Raw genomic sequence first — 23,136 nt, 5'->3', positions numbered from 1 at the left:
GCCAGCAGGAGATCAGAGTGCTCATACAATCCAAAAAACTTAGAACACATGTGCCTTGTTTATCCTATGGTAGGGGGTAATCGTTGCAATAAAGAGCCCCAATCCACTACTCCGTATTGTACCTATTGTATGGCCTGAGACGAATAGAATTGACCTTGTTCACCCCTATTCTGTCTCCCTTCACCACGTTACTTAATACTCACAGTACAATACTCATTCAAACAAGATTCATAGCTAATGCTAGCTAGCCCGGGGAAATGGCATAATAGTTTTGAATAAAATCTGGTCCCTTCCTTTTAACTCACTTTATGGAAGATTTCTGTTGCACCGCTTAGTGTAGTGTTCGGCATAACTACTACGATCGACTGCGTCTGGGTCTTTAATCTCAAGAATCACGCCAAGCTTAAGCAAGAGCTCTTCCTCCGTAATAGTCTGTCTATCAATGACCCTCAGCATAAGCTGAACTATATGGGTATATCCTCGTTTCAAAGCTATTCCCAATGGAGTCATAAGGGCAGAAGATCCTCCGAGGGGTTCTGCACCTTGTTCCAACAAAAACTGAACGAAAATGTCCGTATTTCCTGGGCTGATACAGCCTCGCTCATGAATAGATGATCAAGAGGCGATGTGGCTAGAGGTGATTCTCTCGGTTCACTGTACGTGCCGTGCTCTGTTGGCAGATCCACAGTAGTCGCATCGGTATTTGTATCTTTCTGTGGCGTTGGGGGCGCGGGTATCTCCATTCCCAGAATGTTTCGATCTCCCGGAGAAGCAGATGGAAAATTCAACCACCCTGTGTCCAGCAGGAGCTTAAACAACAGGAAGTTTGCTTCATCGACAGCCATGTTTATGGCTTCCTCGACACCTAGGCTTCCCGAGGAAATATTGAATCTATGGTCCAAGATAAGTCTTGTCATTTCTTCATCCTCCGCCGTTGTCGCTATTGGTAGGGGTTTATAACCCCAACAGTCAGCTTCCCCGGGGTTTTGCAATGGTATGCCTCTTTCCAGGAGGATTTGGACTATTTCGGTACAACCCCTTTTAAGAGCCTCTCGGATGACAAGTGTGCTTGTGGGTGCTCGCCCTCCGCTCTCAAGCTTATGACTGATCGAGACAAGCCCATACATATCCCGGTCCATTCGGATGATGGCTTCTACTGCTGGCACCGATAGATCCGCGCCTCGGTCAAGCAGAAAGCGGAATATCTTCGGATGTCCCAAAGCCCAATATATTCACAGTAGATCACCGATACCCTTGCTCCACTCATATCATCGTCCTATACCATTTGGTTCTGCACCATGATCGAGGAGAAGCTCCACAATATCCAGGTGCCCTGAGGCCACTGCGTGGAGAAGTGGGAAGGGTTCTTCGTATCTCGAGGGGGGATTGCAGCTTGCATTATAGGAAAGCAGTAGCTGCACAGTGCTGTAGTGACCTCGATCGGCCGCGAGCGATATCGCCGGGAGACGCTGCTTGTTGATGTCGGGCTTACTGGTTGAATTGAAAGAGTATGGATTTCGTACTTTTATATCCACCAGACAGCCCTGGTCGAGGAGTTGTCGTACCATATTGTCCCATCCACAGGCAGCAGCGGTCAACAAAAGCAATTCTTGGTTCCGACCTCTCGATCCGATCATCTCCTCCAGATCGATAGATTCACGGAGGAGCTGAGCCACTGCATAATTCTTCACCTTGGCAGCATTTACCAATGGGAGGACATTGGTGCCGACCGGTCCCTCGGGAAATGGATTCGCTCCATGGGCCAGTAACATCTTGACTATCTCTGGGTCGTGTATGTAAGCAGCCAGAGCCATGGACGACCGACTTGGCAGCTGTATCCCCGGCGGCATCTCGGGACAAACCCCTTTTTCAAGCAGGAACCGAACCACACCGGTGGATCCTGCCTCAATTGCTCTGCATAGAGCATCGTGATATTCAGCAGGGTCGATCACTCCAAGACCACAGCCATTCTCTATAAGAAGTTTGGCGATAGCAAGGTGCCCTTCTCCCGCTGTGTCTTCCAGCATTGTTATGAATGTTAGACGGTCAGCAACCGCCCCATGATCAAGTAATAATTTAAGTATTGGCACAGAGTCCCAGAATGTGGCTTCCTCGAGTAGATTGATATTAAGATTGTTCCCATACCCGCTGCCCTCCGGCTCAGTGTTCCAGTACGCAACCCGATTCGGATCGATACCATACTCCAGTAGAAGGCGTACGATGGCTTGTTGGTTATAATGTGTAGCCAGATACAAGTGCTTCCATCTTTTGTGGCGTCTTTCCTCTGGGAGCCTCGCTTTAAGAGAGAGCCGCGCAGTTGCTAGGTTGCCAATTTCTGCTGCCCAGCGCAGGGCCCGGTTGCAGTGAAAGTCGACATCCCACTGGTAGAGGAAGGGGTTCAGAAGGACGTATAGTGTTTTGCATGTTTGGACAAAAGAGTTGAAAGACCGCAGGTCAAGGGAGGAACCCCGTGGATTAGGGGGATCTTGTAGATCGTCGAGAACCCATTGGTCGGGTATGGACTGGAAAATGAGGTGGATAATCTCAAGTGGCAGATCTAGGAGATTCATTTTTGACCATTTGAAAAGTCCAATAGTTAACTAATACACCATAATGGATTTCTCAGGCTTCTAAGGCTTCTCGCCAACAAAGCGGTCAACAGGTCCCCTGGGGCCGCTACAGGGCCCGCTTCTTGCATAAGCACGATACCTTCCAACTTTGGAAGGTGACCTCGGAAGTAATTAAGCCTGGTCAAAAAAGGTCTGATTCAAGAGGGAATGTTACTTAATTTCTAGTTATTTATCTTGCATCTATAATTGGAGAATAAAAAAAAATCGGTCCTCCGAAGACATCTATAATAGAGGATACAAGACACCAAATGGCTATTTTGGGCGTCTATTTAGAGATGGTATTCTTTTCTGATATCTCTCTGGAAAATGAGATATATCAAAGTACGGAGTACTCCGTATGGAGTACATATAAAAGGCAAGGCTTGTCTAAATTAAGAAGCTTCCAAGGTTTATACCTATGTAGGTAACATGTTGTACGGAGTAGAGATAAGCACAATTCTTTATCCATTATCTAAACTTGGAACTTGGGACGTTTTTGAGAGTGTATAGAACTAATTAAATCAAGAGATGAAATCTTTACAGCTATACAGCATATTCAACATATAAAAGGCACAAATATAAAAATCCAAGATAATAATAGTTATAATAAGTTGATCAACACACCTAGAACTACAATGGCCAGTGCCCAGGGAAATTAGTCCAACCCTAGCAGCCAATTAGGGCCCAAATAGGAAAGGATCTCCCGAGCCACGCACCTTGAACCAGTTCCTGAGTGCGTGCCCTTAAGGTGAGGAGGGGGACGCTAGGGAGGAAGTGACTTGGGTCTTCATATTAATTTAGGTATAATGTTAAGTACCTTTTCTAGTTCTCCCCAATCCAACTCCATTGTTTATTTTTTTTCCCAGTCTCTTATTGCCACTCACTTGTCTCTGCCCCTTTTCCCGTTATTTTTTTTCAGTTCCCTGGGCAGTGTGTGCCTTAGTGGCACGGGTACCTGAATCTCATTTAATTAATCTACAGGATTGGTTATAAACTCTCCTGTCTCCCCCCCTTCTTTTCCCTCTCTCTTCTTCACCCACGCATACATTCTTTAAAATCCCCGGTTTTCAACCGATTACATTCTTTTAAACCCTGTCATTCTTTTAAATAACCTTATCTCGGAACATTTTTGGAACCATTCCAATCATCTCGATCAACTCTATCACAATGCGTTTCTCTATTGCCGCTCTCGCTCTCGGTGCCGCTGGTGCCATGGCCGGTGTTGTCACCGAGACTCTTACCGAGTACACCACCTACTGCCCCGAGGCCACCTCCATTGTTCACGGAAGCCAGACCTACAGCATCTCCACCGTATGTTTACCTTATCCAGCAAGTCGGCAACACCCATACTAACAGCAATTCCAGCCCGGCCACATCACCATGACCCACGGTCCCTACACCGTCACTCGTCCCATCTCGACCTCCACCGTGACTGAGTGCAAGTCCTGGTAAGAATTTCCCTCCAACAGGACCAATCAATCCAATCTAACATATTCCTCAGCTCTGCTGCCGCCGTGACCTCCACCCCCGTGGCTGCCAGCAGCGTTCCCCTCATCCCCGTCGTCCCCAGCGTCGCCACCTCCACCCCTCTGGTCCCCGGTGTTGGCCCCACCGGTGTGCCCAGCGCTCCCTCCAGCGCTGCCACCCCCTCCCAGCCCGCCTTCAACGCCGGTGCCATCAACGCCGCTACCGGTGCTGGTGCCGGTCTGGCTGCCGTCTTCGGTGCCGTTGCCCTCCTTCTGTAAATCAGTTGAGTGTGTCAATGGTATCATGAAGAGATAGCGTCGTGACTGGGTGTGATCATTTTGATGATATCCACACGATGCTATCGGGTGTTTACGGCTGTGGGTTCTTCTTCTGGTGTATATGTCTTGTCTACGTCTTAGATAATACATAATGAGCCCTCTTGGGTTATCTTTTCACGTCTGCCTTTCTTGTGGAGCTTATCTTTTGTTGATTTTTGCGCACTATTCTCCTGGACATAACGCTTTTTATTATATTCACATCTTCGATCAAGCATGATCTTTTACTTTCTACTTATTTTCCTTATGGAATCCGATACTCTACTTGTACTGGTTTTCATGTGCATTCAACCAACCTAAACTATTACTTATCATCTTCACATCTTGCCATCTTGATTACTACACATGCATCTGATACTACGTCGAGTTTGACACCGGAGTGTTTGTCAATATTATTTGCCATTCTCATTTGTCGTTCTCTGCTATGCACATCTATAAATTGATGCCAATACTCTGTCTGCGCAACGATTCACTATCCCTCTCCATCTCTATATCTTCATCTCCTATGCCCAATAGACACCTTTGATATCCCTGTTTCATCGCCAATCTGACCAGAATGATGCCGGCTACTCCAAAGGAAACGGTGCAGGCTTCAGCCCGCCTCAAAGATCCTACTCATGATGCTGAACAGGTGAAGGTCCGGTTTCACAACTACACACTTACATCACTTAAATCAGCCTTCATACTATCCATGGATCTATATTGAATACCATATCCCCACAGCCTGCGGATGATAACAAAGATACTGATATACATATGCACTATAGGATCTCCTCGATGCCAACCCTTCTGGGTCGATTAAGACAAAGAAACGCAAGAGGGGAGGTCGATCTGAGGCCAAGCGCCTGAGGATGAGTTCCTCAATGGAGACCATCTCCCAGGCGTCGATTAACTCCAAGACCTTCAAGAAATCACACAAGCGCTCACACAAAAAGGAGCCCAAGAGAGACAACAGCACAACCAAGTCTGCCATGTCACATGGAATGCAGCAGCCCGCATCTCCCGAGCGCACTCAACGTGAACTCTCACCCAAGTCGTCGTCGGATCAGAAGGCTGTAAAGGACACTGCTTCTACCAAGTCCACAAACCCATTTGAACACCCAGACCTCCCGCCTTCAGAGTTCGTCGTCCCCCGGGGGTTGGAGTTGAGTCTATTCAACTACTCGTCCGACGAGAGGGAGACTTCCTACGAGCCAGTCTCTGAATACTTGCCCGAGGAGCACAATGAAATCTCCGCTATGTACACCCCGGTTTCGCGCGCGGTGTCGCATTACGACCAGCGAGTCCAGGACCGACATGGGGGCAAGTGTGAGACCTGGTTGGCGCGTCAGATGTACCATGAGCTGGACAATATCTCTACTCAAATTGAAGATATTATGGATAAGATCAGGATGATGCTGGAGAAGAGGGGGGCGAGGGAGAATTTTGAGGGTCTTGGTGGTTATTATTTTGAGGATGAGGAGTCTCCTGGTTCGTTCAAGGGTGGTGGTCCTGAGAATCCGTTGGAATTGAGCGATGGGGATGATAATGATAATGCTCTCTTTGTGAGTTCTGGTGAACGGGTTTACTCTGGCGAGTTGCGTGGCTTGTCTGGGGATGAATAGATGGGGTTGTTTACTTTTTACTTTACTACGATACGATAGCTTGCTGCACACATGGAAATTCTTTTTTATCTTTGGTGTTTCTTTTCATTCGAGTATTTCCGTGAAATTCTACATCGTACACAGTAATAACTCATGAAAACGTGATGGCGAGAAGTAATGAAATAAATCTATATATTTTCTTGACATATTATGCCTTAAGCCAAAATTTTGTCACCGCTATCATTGCTCCCACGATACACGTGTGTGCGTTCTTCATCTACCTGGAATGATCGGTGAACGGAGATATCTTTTGTGCCGGCAAATGGATTGACGTGCCCATCCTGGACGCTGTGCAGCTGGTACGAGTGCTCCCCTCCACTGTTTTTGGGCTGGAACCTGTTTATTATAGGTGTGTCCTCTGTGATTTTTGCACTCCCGTGCGAGCGTGACGAGAACAGTGACAGTCGCGGCAGATATACCGCAATCAGGCGCTTGAACCGCATTGCACAGGCGCAGATGATACCGAGGTTGACCTCGACGAGGGACCACACTCCTAGAATTGCTTCGGTATAGGTTGTATCGGTAGTTTTGCCGAGGAGCAAGACGTATGGTAGCCGTGCTATTGAACAGATGATGACGCTGCGAGGTGGGGGTTAGCGGGGATTGTTTCTAGAGAAAAAAATGGAATAACACAGATGTGTTAACAGATGAGGAAATACGTACCCAGATCCTAGAGCCAATAGACAGCCGACCGTGAGTTTTTGTTTCGCTGAGAAATGTAGACCGTGGATCGTCGGGATCGGGATGGCGATCACGGCTAAATCAGAGGCAATATTCAGAACTGCCTGAGAAAGGGCGACATTTTCTAGACACGCCGTAGTTCCCGCATGGAGGGGATTGCATGGTCCTCCGGTGATGATACATAATGTCAGGGTGTATGCAAAGATCGCGACTGCGACAGCCACGACGAGGTAGCGGTATACCTTTGCGGGATTGATTTGAAATAAGACAGACAGAATGGCCATCTTGGTGATGCATGGACATATCAAATAAGTCAACGTATTGACGAGCAACCGCTGCTTCTTGTTAGCCAGCGTGCTCCAAAATATAGAAAGAAGTCTCACCTTATTGAACTCCATGAGATCCTCCAGGCTAACATTCCACATGTGCTTTCCCCAGCCATAGTTCATTACTATTTAATATTGTCAGATTATAGCTTAAACACAAGATACGCGAGACTTACAGTTAACCACAGTCACGAAATAGACTAGCGCAACGCCATAGGAAATCGTGATAGTGACTATCGAGTGTAGTAGAGGTAAGTGTCTAGCAGATTCTCGAGGAGGTTCGTATCATACTCAAATCTACCTCGATTTTCTTGGTCAGCTTGAAAGCCTGGAAATAGCGAAGAGCAAGGAAAATGGTGGCAATGAGATAGGTGATGCCAAAGGCGATGACAGTGCCTGTTTGCAACGAGTTATAGGGCTCATGGAAATGCGATTCCTGGCCCTCTGGGGGCAGCATTCCCGGGGTCGTAGCCAGATCCATAATCTGATTGTGGATTTAATTCGATCCATATCAATCTGGGTCTTCTGCCTCTATATTGTATATATTCCCGTCCAGATGTCGGTAATTTCCCGCCATGCGGCCTGAACGCCTGTCAAAGGGGATCCAGAACGGCAGCAAAAAAAAAGTAACCAGTAACATTGGAGATTCATAAAACTTAATTGGGGGCTAGTCTGTTCTAGCTCATCCTTCGCGCAGAGCTAACTGCCGTAAACTGTCCTTTCTTAACCTATCACAAAGATATTGTTCCATGTCCCCCACAAATGGTACTTATTCAACGCTGGCGGAAAATATCCTGAGGGAAGACTCATCAATGCTCAAGAAAATTGACATCAAGTGGAGATCGACACTAATATAGTGTGCATTAGATCTAGCCTTTAGGGAAAACACGAAACGGCCCCCCGCGCCATCCTTTTGGTCGCATCTGGGAATAGGGGTTGCCGGCTAAATAATGCATGTGATGATTTCTTTCTCCGGAGCAAGAAGCCCGAGGTGATTTTTCTTTGATGTACTCCGTAGTCTGGTTACTGCCCGTGATAGACCAATTCACAACATGAAATTGCCGTTTGGGCGTCAGCCCACCATGGAGCCAATTCTAGGCGATCGAGTTGTGCCGCTCCATTTCTTTGAGGATAGCCTGCTTGTACAGGGTAACAACATGGCTGTAACCCTCGTATTCGATGCAGTCCTCGATCCAGAAAGATTGCGCGAGTCCCTTGAAGGCTTGGTCAAGCAAGAGGGGTGGCAAAGGCTAGGAGGAAGACTCAGGAAGAACGTAAGAATGGACGATATCCGGGACAGTCTGGAGCTGCATAAACATAAGAAATTCCCCACAAGTGTATACTAACACTACCGATGTTACCAAATAGGCCTCTGGTAAAATCGAATGGCACATTCCAGCCAAGTTCTCAGCCGAGAGACCAGCAATCTCCTTCGCGCATGTTGACCATGCCATGCCTGCCGCTTCGCACCCGACAGCATCTCGGATACCGAAGCCACAAGATCGACCTTGTGTCGTCGGCGACCCGGATGACCTAGAAGGCCTGGCATGGGAGCCTGGTTACAAACCCAACGGGATAAATGATTACCTCACCTCCGACCTTCCTGTCTTAGGGCTGCGTGTTAACTCTTTCACCGACAAGACGGTTGTAGTACTGCAGTGGCAGCATGTTACCTTCGATGCGCTGGGCATGCAGTATGTTGTCGAGGGATGGAGTTCCATGCTTTGGGGAAAAGCAGCCGAAGTATTGATCCCATGTGGTCTTGATTCGGATCCATTCCACTCTCTCGCCCAGGGATCGCGGCCCACCACTGAGGAACACGTGTTGACCGACAGGAGGGTCGGACTGGTGGGTTTGCTGCGGTGGGGTTTGGGTTATGGGGTCGATATGCTTGTCCGAGCCAAGGAGAACCGCATGGTCTGTATTCCAGAAACGTATTGGCGGCCACAATGGGAGAAGGCTGTTGAGGAGCTTCGTACTGAGGCGATTGCGAACGGCGAAGACGCCTCAAAGGTGTTTTTGACCGAGAACGACGTTCTGACGGCCTGGATCTTACGCTGTGTGGTTGGCGAGATGGGGATGAACCCCGAGAGAACGGTAAGTCCTGATACCTGCACCCGTTAAATAAGTTACTGACACCGCTCCCTCTTTAGGTAGCTGCATCAATCGCCATGTCGCTCCGCAAATCTTTCGAAGGCGACCTCCTACCAGCCTCCACTGAGCATCCCTACGTCGGGAACGCTTTCGGCTGGGCCAATGTACTTGTTACCGCGGGCGACGTAGCTTCCAAGCCACTTAGCTGGCTCGCACGGCAGGTCCGGCGCGCCATTAACGAGCAGGGCACGCGTGCTCAACACGAAGCATACTACGCCATGGTTCGCACTTCCGGGACCGGTCTACCTATTGTCGTATTTGGGGATGGTGGCATGGCCCAAATCGGTTTCTCCAATTGGTCAAAAGCTGGCTTGTTCAATTTGGACTTTTCCCCGGCTCGCCAGGGCCCAAGGGATGATAGTGTGCCATGCAGGCCTTCGTATGTTCAGGAGAACCACGGCCCTGTGAAGCCTGCGGATGGTTTCTTTATCCTCGGGAAAGACGACAAGGGGAACTACTGGACCTCCGCGTGTAAGGTAAAAGGCCAGTGGGCGAAGTTTGAGGAGCAGTTAAGGATTTGACATATCTGGTTCTACGTGAGCCCATCATAGCCCATTAAGGGGGTCTTAGCGCTTACAAACCGGCGTCTTGTAATCGCTATATTCTGGCCTTCCACTAATTGTATAGAGTTCAAATTTGGAATACAGAGTTCCGATAGCTATATAAGTATAAGTCTCAATTTTAAACAAAATCTAACCAGTGGAGATTGAGATATCGCGAAAAGAAAATGTAAATTTTGATGTTCTGATGTTAGGGATACAAGAATAGTCGGCCGCTCATGCGGCCTTGTGTCTTTTTAGTGGTCTTTTTCGTGATCTTTTTTAGGTGTATACGAAGGCAGTAAAAAAAGCATATTCCGTGCAAGAGACTTATATATAACCTTTGATATTTGGGATTCATACAGCGGTATTACTACGTTCTAAGTAAATCTTCCGGATGGAGTGGTATACGTACATTAATGGATATTGATATTATAGATGTAACATTTGGGTTTATAGGTTCGAAATGTGTCTTACGCGCTGGTGCCTGGCCCGACAGCGACAAAGATTGGGGATTAGTGTAAGCAGATATGCTTTTAGTAGCTTCAAAGAATCGAGACTCGGGCTTGGGTTTCCAATTACAATTCCATATCCTTTCATATGAAAAAATACACAAAGAAAATCCGAAGAAGCAACTCGAACGAATCTTCATCAAAGAAAACCAATTCCATACAAAATACATCGATAAACCCTTCGTGCTCATGGTTGTCTGATTCTTGCTTCGTCCTCCATATCTCTAAGAAATACTAGCCATCCCATAACCGCTTTCTATTTCAAAATGTCCGATAACCCGGGCGATGGCAAACCTCCCCGGCGGTCCCGAAAACCTCAGGGTTTCTTTAGCGAGAAACAGCAAGAACGGCGCAATGAAGCGGTTAGAGGTCAACTTGCAGGCGATCTCCCTATACGACCTAAGGAAAAGAGGGGAGCACCAGATGATTCGCAGGCAGAGTCAGGCTCCGTAAAAAAGAAACAAAAGAAAGAGGAGCCTCAACCCAAACCTTTGGATGTGAACGCTTTTTTGGCCGATCTGAAAACCGACTATTCTAAAAAGAAGCTTGAACCTATGCCACCAAGGCCTCCCAAGCAGAAATGGCGTCCGGTAAAGACTGCCATTACAGATCGGGCGAAGGCACCCAAAGGCTGGAATCCAAGAGAGCCTGATCTGATTAATGAGTAAGCTCCAACTAGTTGATACGGGAAATACAACTACTAACCAATGGTGTATAGTGATCTGGAGTCTCAAATCACAAGATGCCGCGAGCGGATCAAGGAGAACATCATGCCTCATGTCTATGAAGATAAACTGGAAGAGTTTTTGTTCGAGCAGAAGGGACGCGAGTCAGTCATTACACAACTCAATATGAATATATTGACAATCGCTAATATTTCTGGTCCCATTTAGTAAAAAGTTGGCTGCAGAGCACGGGCTAAATTGGCCTGTCGTGCAACGCCTGGAGAATCTGAAATCTATTCTGGAATGGGCTCAAAGTAATGCCATCAAGGACAAGTACAATATCGCTAGCAACATTCAAAATGTCATACTAGCCTACCAATCGGGTGTCTTGAACTGGTGTCATGGTTTTGTCACATACTGGCACAAGGGTGCTCAGCTCTGCGCACCAAGGCCCTTCAAGTGGAATGAATTCCAATATCTCTACGATGCACACAAGGGAAACGAGACGGGCTTTTGGGTGGAGGGCGTAAGTCCTGTCAGATGCCCCGATATTAGGAGATACAAGAGTATGCTGATTTGAATTATTTAGATTGATGGACCTGGACCTAGCAGTCAACAAGCTGTGATCGAATGTGGAACAGGGTCCAGAAAGTGGGCAGCCGAGGTATGTTTATACAATTTTCTAATGCCAAATGCTGGGTTTAACATTTTCTTAGACCTCAATTGCTCTTCGAATTCCCATGACAGGCGGGAAGACACAACCTGGGCCCTTTGAATTCCAGTTCAAGGATGATACCGGAGCCGATTATATGGTTCTTTATGATGAGGACGTGACCCGACTAAGTACCAATCTACAAGCTAATGACGTTAGTTACCCTTTACCTCGAATTTTGGGTGTCCTAGTCGTAACTTTGGGCGACGGAAGCAAGAAAGCCATGCTAGTGAGAGAATTGGAAGTTAACATGTGGGATGAGAAAGAGAAAAAAATATATGGCAGCCAGTTGGGATTCGATCCCGGTTGTCGTTCTTCCTGGACGGGGAACAAAACGCCTGAATGGTCCTTGGATGCGTTGGAAGTTCTACACAGGAACAGCCCCCGATAACTCTAACCGTCTGTGGATATATGACTACAATCCTACAAATCCCCTTATGCGTGGCCCGAGGCTTCCTACCGCGACTCAGGCGCAAATGGATAGGCCGTTGCCGACTGCAAATAAATACGAGAGCATCGGGAATCATCCCCAATTTAACCCGGATATCCCGTACGGGAAATCGATAATATGACCAGTTGAACAAGATGAGCTGTGAATAGAATCGGGCCAACGTTGATGTTTGTTACTCTATGAATTTTCTGATCTATCTCTCTCATTCTCGTACGCACGGGTGCCGAGTTACTATGTGCGAGATCAAATATTTACTGCTACTTGGTACTGCTACCTGGCTTCTACTGCTTTCTCATAACCTCTGAATTGAACTCGTTCTTTTGTTCCCCTAGTAGAGGCGGAAGTTCCCCGTCTCAAAATTTTGGTTGAGTCTCTCCGATTTGAGCCCGTGGTCTTTCATAAGCTCCAACCTGTGCGCCTTGGCCTCGTCCATAGTCATTAAGGGGTCAATATAGCTCTGAACAATGTACTGCAATTCCAACGGTAGTCTTGATAGCACTTGGTTCACAGCCTGCTGCCTCTTGCCACCCCAGTCCTCTCTCTGCGGAGGCACATTGGCAGAGGAGATAACCCGCCGATGAGGATCCACCAAAAATAACGCGAGAATTTTACGATGGCCAGGCTTAGATCGGTCGTCTAGGGAGAACGGGGAAACTCGGCTCTGGACGGTGTTAGGGAACGTGAGGAGTCGGCCTTCCTGGCAGACGACTACGCCAAGGTCTTGTGTGACATTAGTGCTACCCCTGCCCCGGACGTTATCGCCAAAGCCATACACCGCTTGTAGGAACTGGTGTTGCCCACGACAGTACTTGATATTTATCATGTTGTCCATTCCATGTTGATGGAAACCATGGGTGCCCTCGGTGATGTTTTCGCTGTCGTAGTAGTAGATTGCGGTGGCACAAATACGCTCGTTCTGATTGGATTAATACGAGGAGATGAATAGGTAACTGAACGGGGAGCTGGATGTGGGGGGGGGTACGAGTTACTCACTAGCTGTCCCTCGAGGTGCCACGACCCCCCTCCATACTCGGGGTTATCAGTGGTCAATTCGATGTTGGCCAACTTCACGATGACCTGCAGCTTCGTTTTGGGGAATTGACTCCGTAGATTGACCCTGCGCCATTGTCCAGGGAAAGTGAATTCTTGCGGTTCAGGGAGTAGAATAGGCCGGGTAATTTTCCACTGCCAATTGCGTTCCCAGAACCTCTGTTCAGCCTCGTATTGCTCATCTTTGTTGTCTTTCTCAGGCCAAGTCGGTTCAGGCTCCGTATGGTCACCGAATTCGACGCTCCGGTAATTGATTCTGTTGCTACAAAATTCTGTTAAGCTCTGATCCCAGAGTGGGATTGCACGAGCGATGATCTTCTCGATCACGTCATATAGCCCTTTATGGTCGACGGGATGGACATTGTTGATGTACGAGACAATTCTGCAGCCGGCGTCATGAGTGAGTTCCACGTCACACGGGAGCGATTGGAACTTTTCACTAAAGACTGGAATATCCGTCTCCGGGATGCGAGAGTAGCGTTCGTTGTATTCATTAGGTGGACGGCAGTTCTCGCTGGAGGGAACGGGGATCAAATCTCCCTGCCCCACACTGCTTGGGCAGTCATGCAGACCGATAGTTCGATTTGCGAGAACATGAGTCTGGCCGTATCTTACGGGGAATAACGAGGGGTTCACTATATTGACCACCTTGTAGTCAGATCCCGGGTGATAATCTTTCTGGTCTGAAATGTTCTCCAGGGGCTCCACGGCCTCTTTTAATGCCTGCTGTAGTTCTTTCGACACGGCTGTATCGGACTTAACCACACCCACATCAAAGACATGGACAAGGCCTTTCTCTTTGAAGACGCCGGCTTTTCATTGAAGCTCTTTGATAATCCAATCCATCGTCTTCGGAGTCATGTATTGTCCAAGGCGGAAGATTTTATTCCGCCATTCAGCCGTGATACCCTCATCGAAGACCTGTAAAATGTTAGAAATAAGATTAGAAATAGCGATGAGACCTTTGCACCTTTTGATCCCATCCGGGCTCATCTGTGGTCATATCCATGACCCGCATCATGAGAATCTCTTGGTGAGTAATCAAGTTACTAGAGAATCTGCGTCAACCTCAAGACATCGCCCGCAGGCACACCAACAAAACATACTACATGCAGCCAAATGCATGGTGGTCCTTATCTAGACCATTCCGAAACCCATTGATTCCCATACCGAAAATATTTCGCTAGCCTGTTAGCGCGTGTCGTATAAGAAAAATGCTCAGTTCTCACATTGGGCATACAGTTCAAATCTACATTAAACCCCGGCATTTGAAGCTGCGGACTCGAGTTTGAAGCCATCTTGGCGTGAGAGATTGCAGGAGAAGAGTATTACTTCATACACATTTATGTAGTATCCATCTCACTCTTCCTACACTTGGTTCCAAGTATTGCCGTCATACATCAATACATCCATCTCCTCCTGATGATCAAAGTGAGTTGTTGACTGGTTTTCAACCTGGCGAAGAGCTTCTACGGAAATATGGCGTAGGGTTTCCACCCTCATTCCATCATTTGGGGGCCACGCATACTGCAACACCCTCTACCACCGAAGCCGTCGTCGGGCGCCTCATCGTGAGCCGTGTGATTCTGGGGGAAACGGAAGTTGGAAAGAGTCTTTTGTGTGGAGATTCGATCATCGTCAAGGGCACCGCGTAGGTCTTCCATTGAGATCGCAGGGGTCCCAAAATCAGTCAAATTGGTTGGGCTTCTGTCAGCGCACCAGTCTGAATTATCCTCAGAAGCTAGGAGCGCCTGTTCTAGGCCTGCAGGCAAGGACAGGCGTGGGTCGTAAAATGAGTGCACTTTTGAGGGGCGTTCTTGGGGTGTCATCAGGTACTCGCTCTCTGAATCAAACAATTCTTCATCCGAATAGGTGACTTTACCGCCTAGCTCCCTCATAAACTGTGTGAATCCCTGGGTGTACTCTCTCATAATAGGATCGCCTTGTCGGTAATTATGCTGGTTGCCATGACTATGATCCTCGTATCCACTCTCGGGGTTGTAGTCTTCGTGTTGAAGTTCCTGGATGTCCTCAGGCTCGTAGGTGGTTCCTTCGTGTTCACACCAGAGGCAGAGCTTGCCATGGGTAGTGACGACCGGCTCGGTGGACCCATGGAGTCCAGTGGGAGTGCCATTGTGGATGTCGTTCTGTTGGCCAATGCTCTGGTCGATGCATAGGTCAATGACTTGGTCGGCGGTTTGGTTCTTCCATTGAAAACACGATCCCGGGTCGGGCATACCAATACTATCGGGTTGGCAGTTTCTGGAGTAGACAATAAGCGGGGAAGTATTGGCACGGCAGGTACATTCTAAGAGAATGAATAGTCAGCTTGTAATCGCAAATTGGATATGTCCGAGCTGAACTAACGGATGTAATGTTCCGTTCATCATCGGACCCTAATGGGCTCTGGCACGATGCGTTGGTGTCATCCTCCATCCTCTCACGGGGCTCGAACCGTAAAGTTTTGGCTGCAGATTTAATCTGTGTAAAAATTTCCTTCCACTCGTCATCCGCTTCAAATGCGGTGTTCATATGCACATGGGACCAAACTGGATCACGCTTTTTCTTCATCCAAACCCACTGGGTGTTGAGAGTGGCAAATGGAATAAAGCCTTGAATACCGCGCTCGTTTAGGTGACCTCGAAAAATGTAGGAGAATATTTCTTCAGTTTCTTTCTTGTTACAAACAAAGAATCGATACAAACAACAAAGCACCAGGCGCTTATGTTGGTCCCATCGAAGTGTGGGTCTCTTTGGGAACTTGGTTGTCTCCATCTTGAGAAGAAGGGGGAAGGTATGGCAAGGAACGAAGAGCGACGGTGGAAGGAGGAGGAACAAGAAGCAGAAGACTGAAAGAACAGCTTCTGGACCTTGTTGGGCGAGAAAGGTTCTCCAGGTAAAGACCGGAAGAGTCAAAAGCGGACGTGATGGGAACAATAACCATTTTATGTCTGATCTCACTTACTTTACATAAAAATGTTATATCAAGACTTGGAAAAATTCAAAGCTTTTAATTCAAGCTGCAATAGATCACCGATAATAAAAAATAGCGTGAAAATTTCAAGGTTGGACTTCAAAGTAACGAAGTGTCAAACCATCCCATTCTGCAACCTCCTTCAACCCTTTCCTGCTAAGTCTCCCCGTGCTAACATCAATTGATGCTAACGATACCACATGGAACTGAAATACCAGCTTGCTTCGCCATGCTCAACACGACAATCTTTGTCATAACCATCTTGGTGACTTGGACGGTTCCAGTACTTGGAATTTTTCCTGGGAGAGTGCTTTATACAATCGAAGCACAAACCGTCAAAGTATTCGAGGGTATCCTTGTGAAATCTTTTGACAACCTCATCCCAGGCAATCGAGCATCCGCAACGTGGGGAGCATTTGCAATCACATGGCTTCACATTTAGCTTTCGAATTTGGGTCTGGTCAAATAACTCGAGTTTGTCGGTAATCTCCTTGATGCTACTCTTAGAGAATATGTCCCCCCATGTTGTGAAGATGGGTCTGCAGAAATTGTGGTGAGCGGAGTGAAGATTAAGGAGATGTCCACGTAAAGGAAGCAACGATGTAAAAGAGGGGAGGAAAGCAAGGAGCTGGAAAGATCCATGAATGAACGTCACATCAAGTTTGGCACTTATATAGTTAAGTGAGGTTAGTGTGAGGGAAGAAAGGAGTAAAGAGAAGGCTTGGAAACTGTGCTGAATCAAGTGTCAAAGTGTATGTGGTATATGTCAATGTGAATAGATAAAACCATCCAGGTAAACGATTGAAAGAAGGTAGGATGTAAGATGTGGTAGAAGTCGAACTTTGGGTGAATTTATGACCAAGTCATAAAGGTCTGTTACCGCTAAAAAGTAGGATGCTCACGACATCCGCTTGCATATTGCAATGAAACTCAAGCTTTTCAGCATTGAACTACCTGACTTTGAGTACCTCCTCCCTTAAGGAATATAAAATTATAGACGTCCGATGGGTCTATCTTATCGACCATACCGTATTGTGCTCTTGATGTTGCTCTCCATCTCCCCAATAGGTAAGTTTTTGCACTCGATGAACAAAACTTCCGTTTCGTTACTATACTTAATTTTGCCTTAGTTACTACCTGTATGCATGTAGATAACTAACTAACTAACTAGTTAGTTAACGTAATCGGTAAGCGAGCCGGCCATGTAAGCCAGCCGGCCACCCAGCCTAATATATTAATTTTAAATGCATTTATCTCAACCACAACGCCATTAAATTAATTCAACTAGCTGGTTTCTCTATCTGGACATGTCTCTCTTCTATGCCCTGGCAATCTACATATTCCACATGCTCGCCCGGCCCGTACAGATTGTTGTAAACCTTGCGAAACCTGCTCACGATAGGTATTGATACGCATTACTTGGGTTTCAAATGGCTCTGCACGTAGCTCACGAACCTCCTGGACTGAGAGATCCCCTTCGTGGACGATAGTCCTAGTAGACCGAGTCCGTTTTTGCTTCTGCTTCTCGTTGGCGGCGCGTAAATCGCCAACTTCCTTCTCAAGAAATGCGGCGGATTGCATAGTGATTTGGCATGCCTTTAAAACCTGGTTTATAGCGGAATTGAGAGGACTTGGGGGGCTCCTTGATCTTGTACGAAGCAATGCTTTAATTGACGAAGCTTGCTTTTGTAATTGGATGTAATTCGAGGGCGTTTTCGAGTCCCAATCGCTTCCCCTACTCGGAGGGGGGGTAGGGGTTCGAAGACGAATATTTAGCTTTGAGATCACTCGATCAGGCGCAAATGGTATTAAACCAGCGGCTCTAAAGCTATTTTTAATCGTCTCCGATTTAAAAGCTTCAATTCGTGCGAGGGGGTATGCTTCGAGGAAGTCAAGTTTATCAATATGATTGATCCCGCTCCGCATCTTCATCTCAACCATCCGGCTATATGATCGTTTTAATACCGCAAAACAGCCGATATCAAGAGGTTGTAAAAGATGAGATGAATGCGCTGGCATACAGATTGGTATAACCTTATTTTGCTCACAAATCTCGTCGAATTTCGGGGTTAAATGGCTTCCATGCCCATCAAGTATTAAGAGCCGATATATCCCCTTCGTACGCGAAGAAGTCGTCGGAATAAAGAGCTTTTTAAGCCAGCGAAGTCCAATTTCATCAGAAGTCCAACCGTTCGGACTAACTTCAAATCGCCAATCTTCCGGGAGGCCGTCAAACCATGATTCAATAAAGACTTTGCCTTTAAAAATAATACACGGAGGGAGGGCCCAACCCGAAGCATTTATACATTCGATAGCAGTCACCCATTCACGATTTCTAGGTTGTAAAAGCGAGCGCCGACCGTAATATTCACTCCTCGTAATCACTTTCGCCGTAGAGATCAATCCCATCGCAAAACCCGTCTTATCAAAGTTATAAACGTCGTCGGGATCGATTCCAAATTGAAGAATTGTTTTTTGGACAAGATCAAACCACTCTCCAATAACTTTCGGGTCTTCGCATTTCGCACGCTCATAATTATAGCGTCTCGAGAATCGGGAGGAGAGGAGAGGATGCCGTTTCACAAAGTTATATACCCATTTCTCGCCAACCGAAATAACCGGGGTAGTTCCACGTTTTTCGAGAAGAAGATTCGCCATTTCTCGAACAGTAGAAGGACGGGGGGGAGCTCCACGTAGATCCATAGAAAGAATCCATTTTTCAAGAGATTCCTCCTCGATTTCCGTCAATTTAGATGAATTTGCGCGAGAAATCGCGCGATTTTGGTGGCCCCGTAATCGGTCTTGAAGCGTTGAACGTGGTATATTAAAACGGCGCGCCACTTCGCGAATTGAAGAGATTTCTTTATTCTTGAAAGCCTGGATAGCTAACAGAATCCTACCCTCTTGCTCTATTGAATTTCTAGAGGATTGGGAGCGAATTGATGGCATAGTGGGTGGTTGAACTAACTAAGTGCTAAATCATGGACGCGTTTTGGGTTGGGTGGCCGGCTGGCTTACATGGCCGGCTCGCTTACCGATTACGTTATGTAGCTATTATAGCCTTGAAAGTAAGGGATGAAGGTGCGGCTCAAAACTGGAAGTTACGGTGTGAGGCTCAACAAGGGGTTTCCCCTCATATTCTCCATTCTCTATTCTCCACCTTTTAGAATCCCAGTTTGTTTTCCACATCTCACAGTATCAAGGATATCGACCATGGATATCAACCACAGCCCTCTAGACCGGGCCTTCATCCTCGAATTACCCGACGAGCTTTTGGGTATGATTATTAGTCACATAGCGCCAATTATCGATGACCTCAGATATTTACGCGAGCAATATCAACCCTACGAGATGGCCGTTGCACTCTCTCTTGTGTGTAAACGATTTTATCGCATTACTGTGCCGTACTTGTACGCAGAGTTAGTGGTCAACACCGGCGATAACACTTGGAGACGACCGACACAAATTTCCAAGTACCTTCATCGCACCTTCAGAGAGAATCCATTGCTTTGGAAACTCTGCCGACACCTCACAGTGACTTATGACCAATCAAACGTCGACAATCTCTATGCTGTAACAGATTGTCTCACCTGGCTCACTGCCACCAAATCTTTGACCATCTGGGGGTTTGAGGGCAGGCCGGTATGGGAGCTGCTCCAATTGGGCATCAAACACATATCTGGTTGTCATATTCTCTCACTCGACGCCAGCTACCGCTATAACCTTCACCTACCATTTGTAATAGATGCATTGGGTGATTTCAAGTCTGGATTTCTCCCTAATCTCCAAACCCTGAAACTGGGAGGTGTCTCCATTTACGGAGACCAGATATGCCAGGAAGAGCTTAGGGTATGTATATGAATTTCGAGTACCCCGGTTCTATCAAATTTATGCCGATGTACTAACAGAATGCATGTTTTATAGGAAAAAGCTGGAACGGCCCCATTCACGAAACTTCAGCTGCGCAGCTTTCTCCTAACTCCAAGATCGCTCGAAGCACTCGTCCGTTGGCCACGATGTCTAGAGGAATTTGAGCTGAAATATTCATCTGGGGATAACTTCGCGACCTCAGGGCTCTATAGTTATTGGAGCCTGGCAACATTGCAACCGATTCTCTACATTCACCGAAAAACCCTTCGGTCGATCAAATTATATGGCCTTCACAAGAACGGGTTTGATGGATTTGACTTGCGCGAGTTCGAAAACCTCGAGAAGCTTAGCCTCGCGTCCCAATTTTGTGGTCATCAACTCTTCAAAAGGAACGAAATTTGCGAGCCCCCTGACGGTCTTCTTGCCCCGCGCCTCCGTGTCTTCCACTGGGATTTAACGCTCCTAGATCAGCAATGCGGTGAGGGCTTGGGCGACTTCGGCCAAGAAGAAGAAAATTGGCTACGACTACTCGCACGCAAGGCAATTAAGCACGGATGTCCACTTCAGAGGATCGAAATCACATTTAACCCTGTTATTGAGGAGTACATCAGCATTACCGATGAGGTGTATCCGTGGGACCGAATGGATAATATGGGGGCTGATCTACGCCCACGCGGCATTGAAGTATCCTATAACACTCCTAGTGTTAGTAGGGAACGGTACTCTATGCTCCTTGAATGTGTCGCTGAAGACAATCCAAAGCTGGCTACCGAAGTGGAATGAATTGGAAGTAGCTTGCAGGCTAAAACTGCCCTGCCAATGACCTGAAGGAAAATCAAAAACTTATTACTACCTAGGGACCTAGGTAGCAAGTGTGTAAGATGAAGCAAACAAAAAGACCCTCGAGCCGTTGTCAAGATCTTCTTCAACTTCAAGCAAGGCGTTTGTTTAGGCTTGCCCACTGGTTTATCTCGATTTCTTTTTCTAACCTGCGAATATTCCTCGCTCGTTATAGATCGAGAGTAACAGAATGTGCTCCTATAGTAGCTTAGGGAATTTCTCGAGAAGTTCATCAACGAGCCCGCTTGAAGCTTACATATTCGGGGTTTAACACCGACGTTCCTACCGTTCGCTCAAGCACACTCGACCCAGACATAAAGAAGAAGAACGATTCCCCTAAAGTGTAGCCGTGGCGACTGGTGATAAATTCATAGAGCTTTGTAGATTGCCACCTGTTATCGTAAGACGTGGGGGTTCATAGCTTCCTATTATAGAACTTGCCACTCGCGGATTTGCAAATACCCGGTGCCATACGGTATTGCAGCCTCATCTATATGTCTTGAAGTCCTCTCGAATAGAGACAGCTTTTCAGAGTGAATAGATTCGTTTTCATATATGAGAAATCACGGTGGGAGGTAGTTGAGGGGTGTCACCGCTCATGATGATCTTGTCAAGGCTGCCATAACTATACATTATTGGGATCTGGCAAGCCTCCCTGTCGAACACCATGATGTCATACATGGTAGAACATCCTCGGTAAAGGATAGATCTAGATGGGTCATGCTATCGCAATATGGGAAACATGTGCATGTTATCGCCTACGGCTGCAGCGTCTCCGACTTCAAATTTCGTTTTGCTTTTCACTGGTTCTTGTATATTCTTTTCCCGGCTCTTTCGTGCTTTTCTTCGACCCAATCTTTATAGGAGGTCTAGACTACGGGCGCCTAAGTGTGCCAGCCATTCCGAAGTTTAACTCTCCCTTTCATTGCACACACCAACCACCAATCACTTCCACAAGTTCATATTATAATCCTCTCCGAAACGTAACATAGTACGTACGACCATAGGGCGTGGAAAACAGGGCTTCCCGTCCCCTCAGCCGTACTTAAGCCACACAATCTACTCAATCAATCAGCCGATATGCCTTTCCCCTTGAATTGGAGTCCAAAATTCTTGACAATGGTCGACGGACACATGCCACCCTTTGGATATTAGCCAGGTTTTGCCTGTGGTTACGGTAGGAGTTCGACACTACGTAGAAGAGTACGGGGAAATCAATGATGTTATCTAACATGATGTGGCGCATGGTTGTGGTCTGATCAATGCGAAAAATGAAGGTTGAAACCCAAGTGCATAGGTAAGCAAGATGCTCATCCACGGGTTGAGGTTGCATTCAACCACCTCTAAATGGCTGGAACCGGTTGGCATTTAATTCCAGCCAATAACATGATTTTGGTCTTTAAACTTTAAAATATCGTTGTGGTCTATTGCTACCTAGTAATCGACTGCATGAGTTACTTTTTTCATATATAAGCTAGATCCATGGTCTACAAGGGCCATAATGAAGTCTATCAATGAGCGATGGGCGAACCTTTATATTCCGCATTGCAATCCCAAAGAATTGTCAATTTCGATAGTCTTGCAAAATGCCCTGCAAATATGAGCCCTGTGTGACCTGCGGTAAATATCCATCTGAAGGCTCCTTCTGCCCAGATACCTGCAGGTATCTCTTGCTGAACCAATCTTCCTCTACACCAACGCCAACTGCTGCCAACGGATCCGCTATATTATTCGCTCCGGCTTTATCCACTGCTATCATGGAACGAAGGCATCGGGGCAGATCGATTTCCCGAATAGAATCTCCCTCAAGCGCAACAGAATGGTGCCAACCCGGCCATGATATCCCACTGAGAAAAAATGTATCGACGGAGGACAAATGTTTTCTCAAGGTTTATGAGAATTCGATAAACTCCGGCTCATGAAACGACAACTCTCGATAAGTCTTGAACCATTCGATTATCGAACTAAGTGGTAAGCACTATCATGTGTCAAGCGGATGGATTCCGCCCAAGCAGAAATACGAAGAGTTAACAACTGGAATTAGATCTACCTGCATAAGGGAAAAGGATATACGTCCTTCGCATATAGCCTGTTAACGCCGCGGGTCTTCGGGAATAATATCACCAAAGGGACGGGCCCGAAAGTCACGAAAGCGAGGCGAACGACGAAGCGACACAATGCGATTCTGAGAATGTTAGCTCCTGAATTTTGGAGGAAAATGCAAATAAAAGGTTGGCATTGTTATGGGGCCTGGTCGCTGTGAATCTGCGCATATTCTTAACTAGCGGGCCAGATTTGCCAATCCGGC

At 46.9% G+C, this 23,136-nt stretch overlaps 10 protein-coding genes across 10 annotated transcripts; 5 read left to right on the top strand and 5 right to left on the bottom strand.

The window, feature by feature from the left end:
* Positions 1–506: 506 nt before the first annotated feature.
* On the bottom strand, positions 507–845 carry N7455_000801 (uncharacterized protein; the record flags this gene model as incomplete). Its single annotated transcript, XM_065603877.1, has 1 exon — positions 507–845. One exon carries the CDS (start codon positions 843–845, stop codon positions 507–509), a length of 339 nt encoding a protein of 112 aa, XP_065462368.1.
* Positions 846–1,268: 423 nt separating this feature from the next.
* N7455_000800 (uncharacterized protein) lies at positions 1,269–2,570 on the bottom strand (the record flags this gene model as incomplete). Its single annotated transcript, XM_040960641.2, has 1 exon — positions 1,269–2,570. One exon carries the CDS (start codon positions 2,568–2,570, stop codon positions 1,269–1,271), a length of 1,302 nt encoding a protein of 433 aa, XP_040808910.2.
* Positions 2,571–3,776: 1,206 nt separating this feature from the next.
* On the top strand, positions 3,777–4,354 carry N7455_000799 (putative GPI anchored protein; the record flags this gene model as incomplete). Its single annotated transcript, XM_040960679.2, has 3 exons — positions 3,777–3,920; positions 3,975–4,057; positions 4,111–4,354. 3 exons carry the CDS (start codon positions 3,777–3,779, stop codon positions 4,352–4,354), a joined length of 471 nt encoding a protein of 156 aa, XP_040808907.2.
* Positions 4,355–4,967: 613 nt separating this feature from the next.
* N7455_000798 (uncharacterized protein) lies at positions 4,968–6,015 on the top strand (the record flags this gene model as incomplete). Its single annotated transcript, XM_065603876.1, has 2 exons — positions 4,968–5,048; positions 5,179–6,015. The coding sequence occupies 2 exons, from the start codon at positions 4,968–4,970 to the stop codon at positions 6,013–6,015; spliced, it is 918 nt and encodes a 305-aa protein (XP_065462367.1).
* Positions 6,016–6,209: 194 nt separating this feature from the next.
* On the bottom strand, positions 6,210–7,542 carry N7455_000797 (uncharacterized protein; the record flags this gene model as incomplete). The annotated part of the gene is made up of 5 exons (XM_040960677.2): positions 6,210–6,633; positions 6,718–7,070; positions 7,119–7,186; positions 7,238–7,294; positions 7,353–7,542. 5 exons carry the CDS (start codon positions 7,540–7,542, stop codon positions 6,210–6,212), a joined length of 1,092 nt encoding a protein of 363 aa, XP_040808878.2.
* Positions 7,543–8,143: 601 nt separating this feature from the next.
* On the top strand, positions 8,144–9,736 carry N7455_000796 (uncharacterized protein; the record flags this gene model as incomplete). The annotated part of the gene is made up of 3 exons (XM_040960662.2): positions 8,144–8,335; positions 8,430–9,158; positions 9,215–9,736. 3 exons carry the CDS (start codon positions 8,144–8,146, stop codon positions 9,734–9,736), a joined length of 1,443 nt encoding a protein of 480 aa, XP_040808924.2.
* A 796-nt stretch (positions 9,737–10,532) lies between these two features.
* On the top strand, positions 10,533–12,215 carry N7455_000795 (uncharacterized protein; the record flags this gene model as incomplete). Its single annotated transcript, XM_065603875.1, has 6 exons — positions 10,533–10,930; positions 10,985–11,095; positions 11,160–11,457; positions 11,521–11,595; positions 11,648–11,895; positions 11,933–12,215. 6 exons carry the CDS (start codon positions 10,533–10,535, stop codon positions 12,213–12,215), a joined length of 1,413 nt encoding a protein of 470 aa, XP_065462366.1.
* Positions 12,216–12,422: 207 nt separating this feature from the next.
* On the bottom strand, positions 12,423–14,442 carry N7455_000794 (DUF4246 domain-containing protein; the record flags this gene model as incomplete). The annotated part of the gene is made up of 6 exons (XM_065603874.1): positions 12,423–13,010; positions 13,088–13,956; positions 14,053–14,065; positions 14,115–14,193; positions 14,251–14,327; positions 14,374–14,442. 6 exons carry the CDS (start codon positions 14,440–14,442, stop codon positions 12,423–12,425), a joined length of 1,695 nt encoding a protein of 564 aa, XP_065462365.1.
* Positions 14,443–14,643: 201 nt separating this feature from the next.
* Positions 14,644–15,919, bottom strand: N7455_000793 (uncharacterized protein; the record flags this gene model as incomplete). Its single annotated transcript, XM_065603873.1, has 2 exons — positions 14,644–15,452; positions 15,508–15,919. 2 exons carry the CDS (start codon positions 15,917–15,919, stop codon positions 14,644–14,646), a joined length of 1,221 nt encoding a protein of 406 aa, XP_065462364.1.
* Positions 15,920–19,331: 3,412 nt separating this feature from the next.
* On the top strand, positions 19,332–20,771 carry N7455_000792 (uncharacterized protein; the record flags this gene model as incomplete). Its single annotated transcript, XM_040960652.2, has 2 exons — positions 19,332–19,967; positions 20,043–20,771. The coding sequence occupies 2 exons, from the start codon at positions 19,332–19,334 to the stop codon at positions 20,769–20,771; spliced, it is 1,365 nt and encodes a 454-aa protein (XP_040808875.2).
* Positions 20,772–23,136: the final 2,365 nt, after the last annotated feature.

Source organism: Penicillium solitum (genome assembly GCF_028829755.1).
Source record: "Penicillium solitum strain IBT 25940 chromosome Unknown utg000001l_segment0_segment0, whole genome shotgun sequence".
NCBI classification, from domain to species: Eukaryota; Fungi; Ascomycota; class Eurotiomycetes; order Eurotiales; family Aspergillaceae; genus Penicillium; species Penicillium solitum.
The sequence above is the reverse complement of the archived record's forward strand: the minus strand, read 5'-3'. Positions and strand labels throughout refer to the sequence as shown.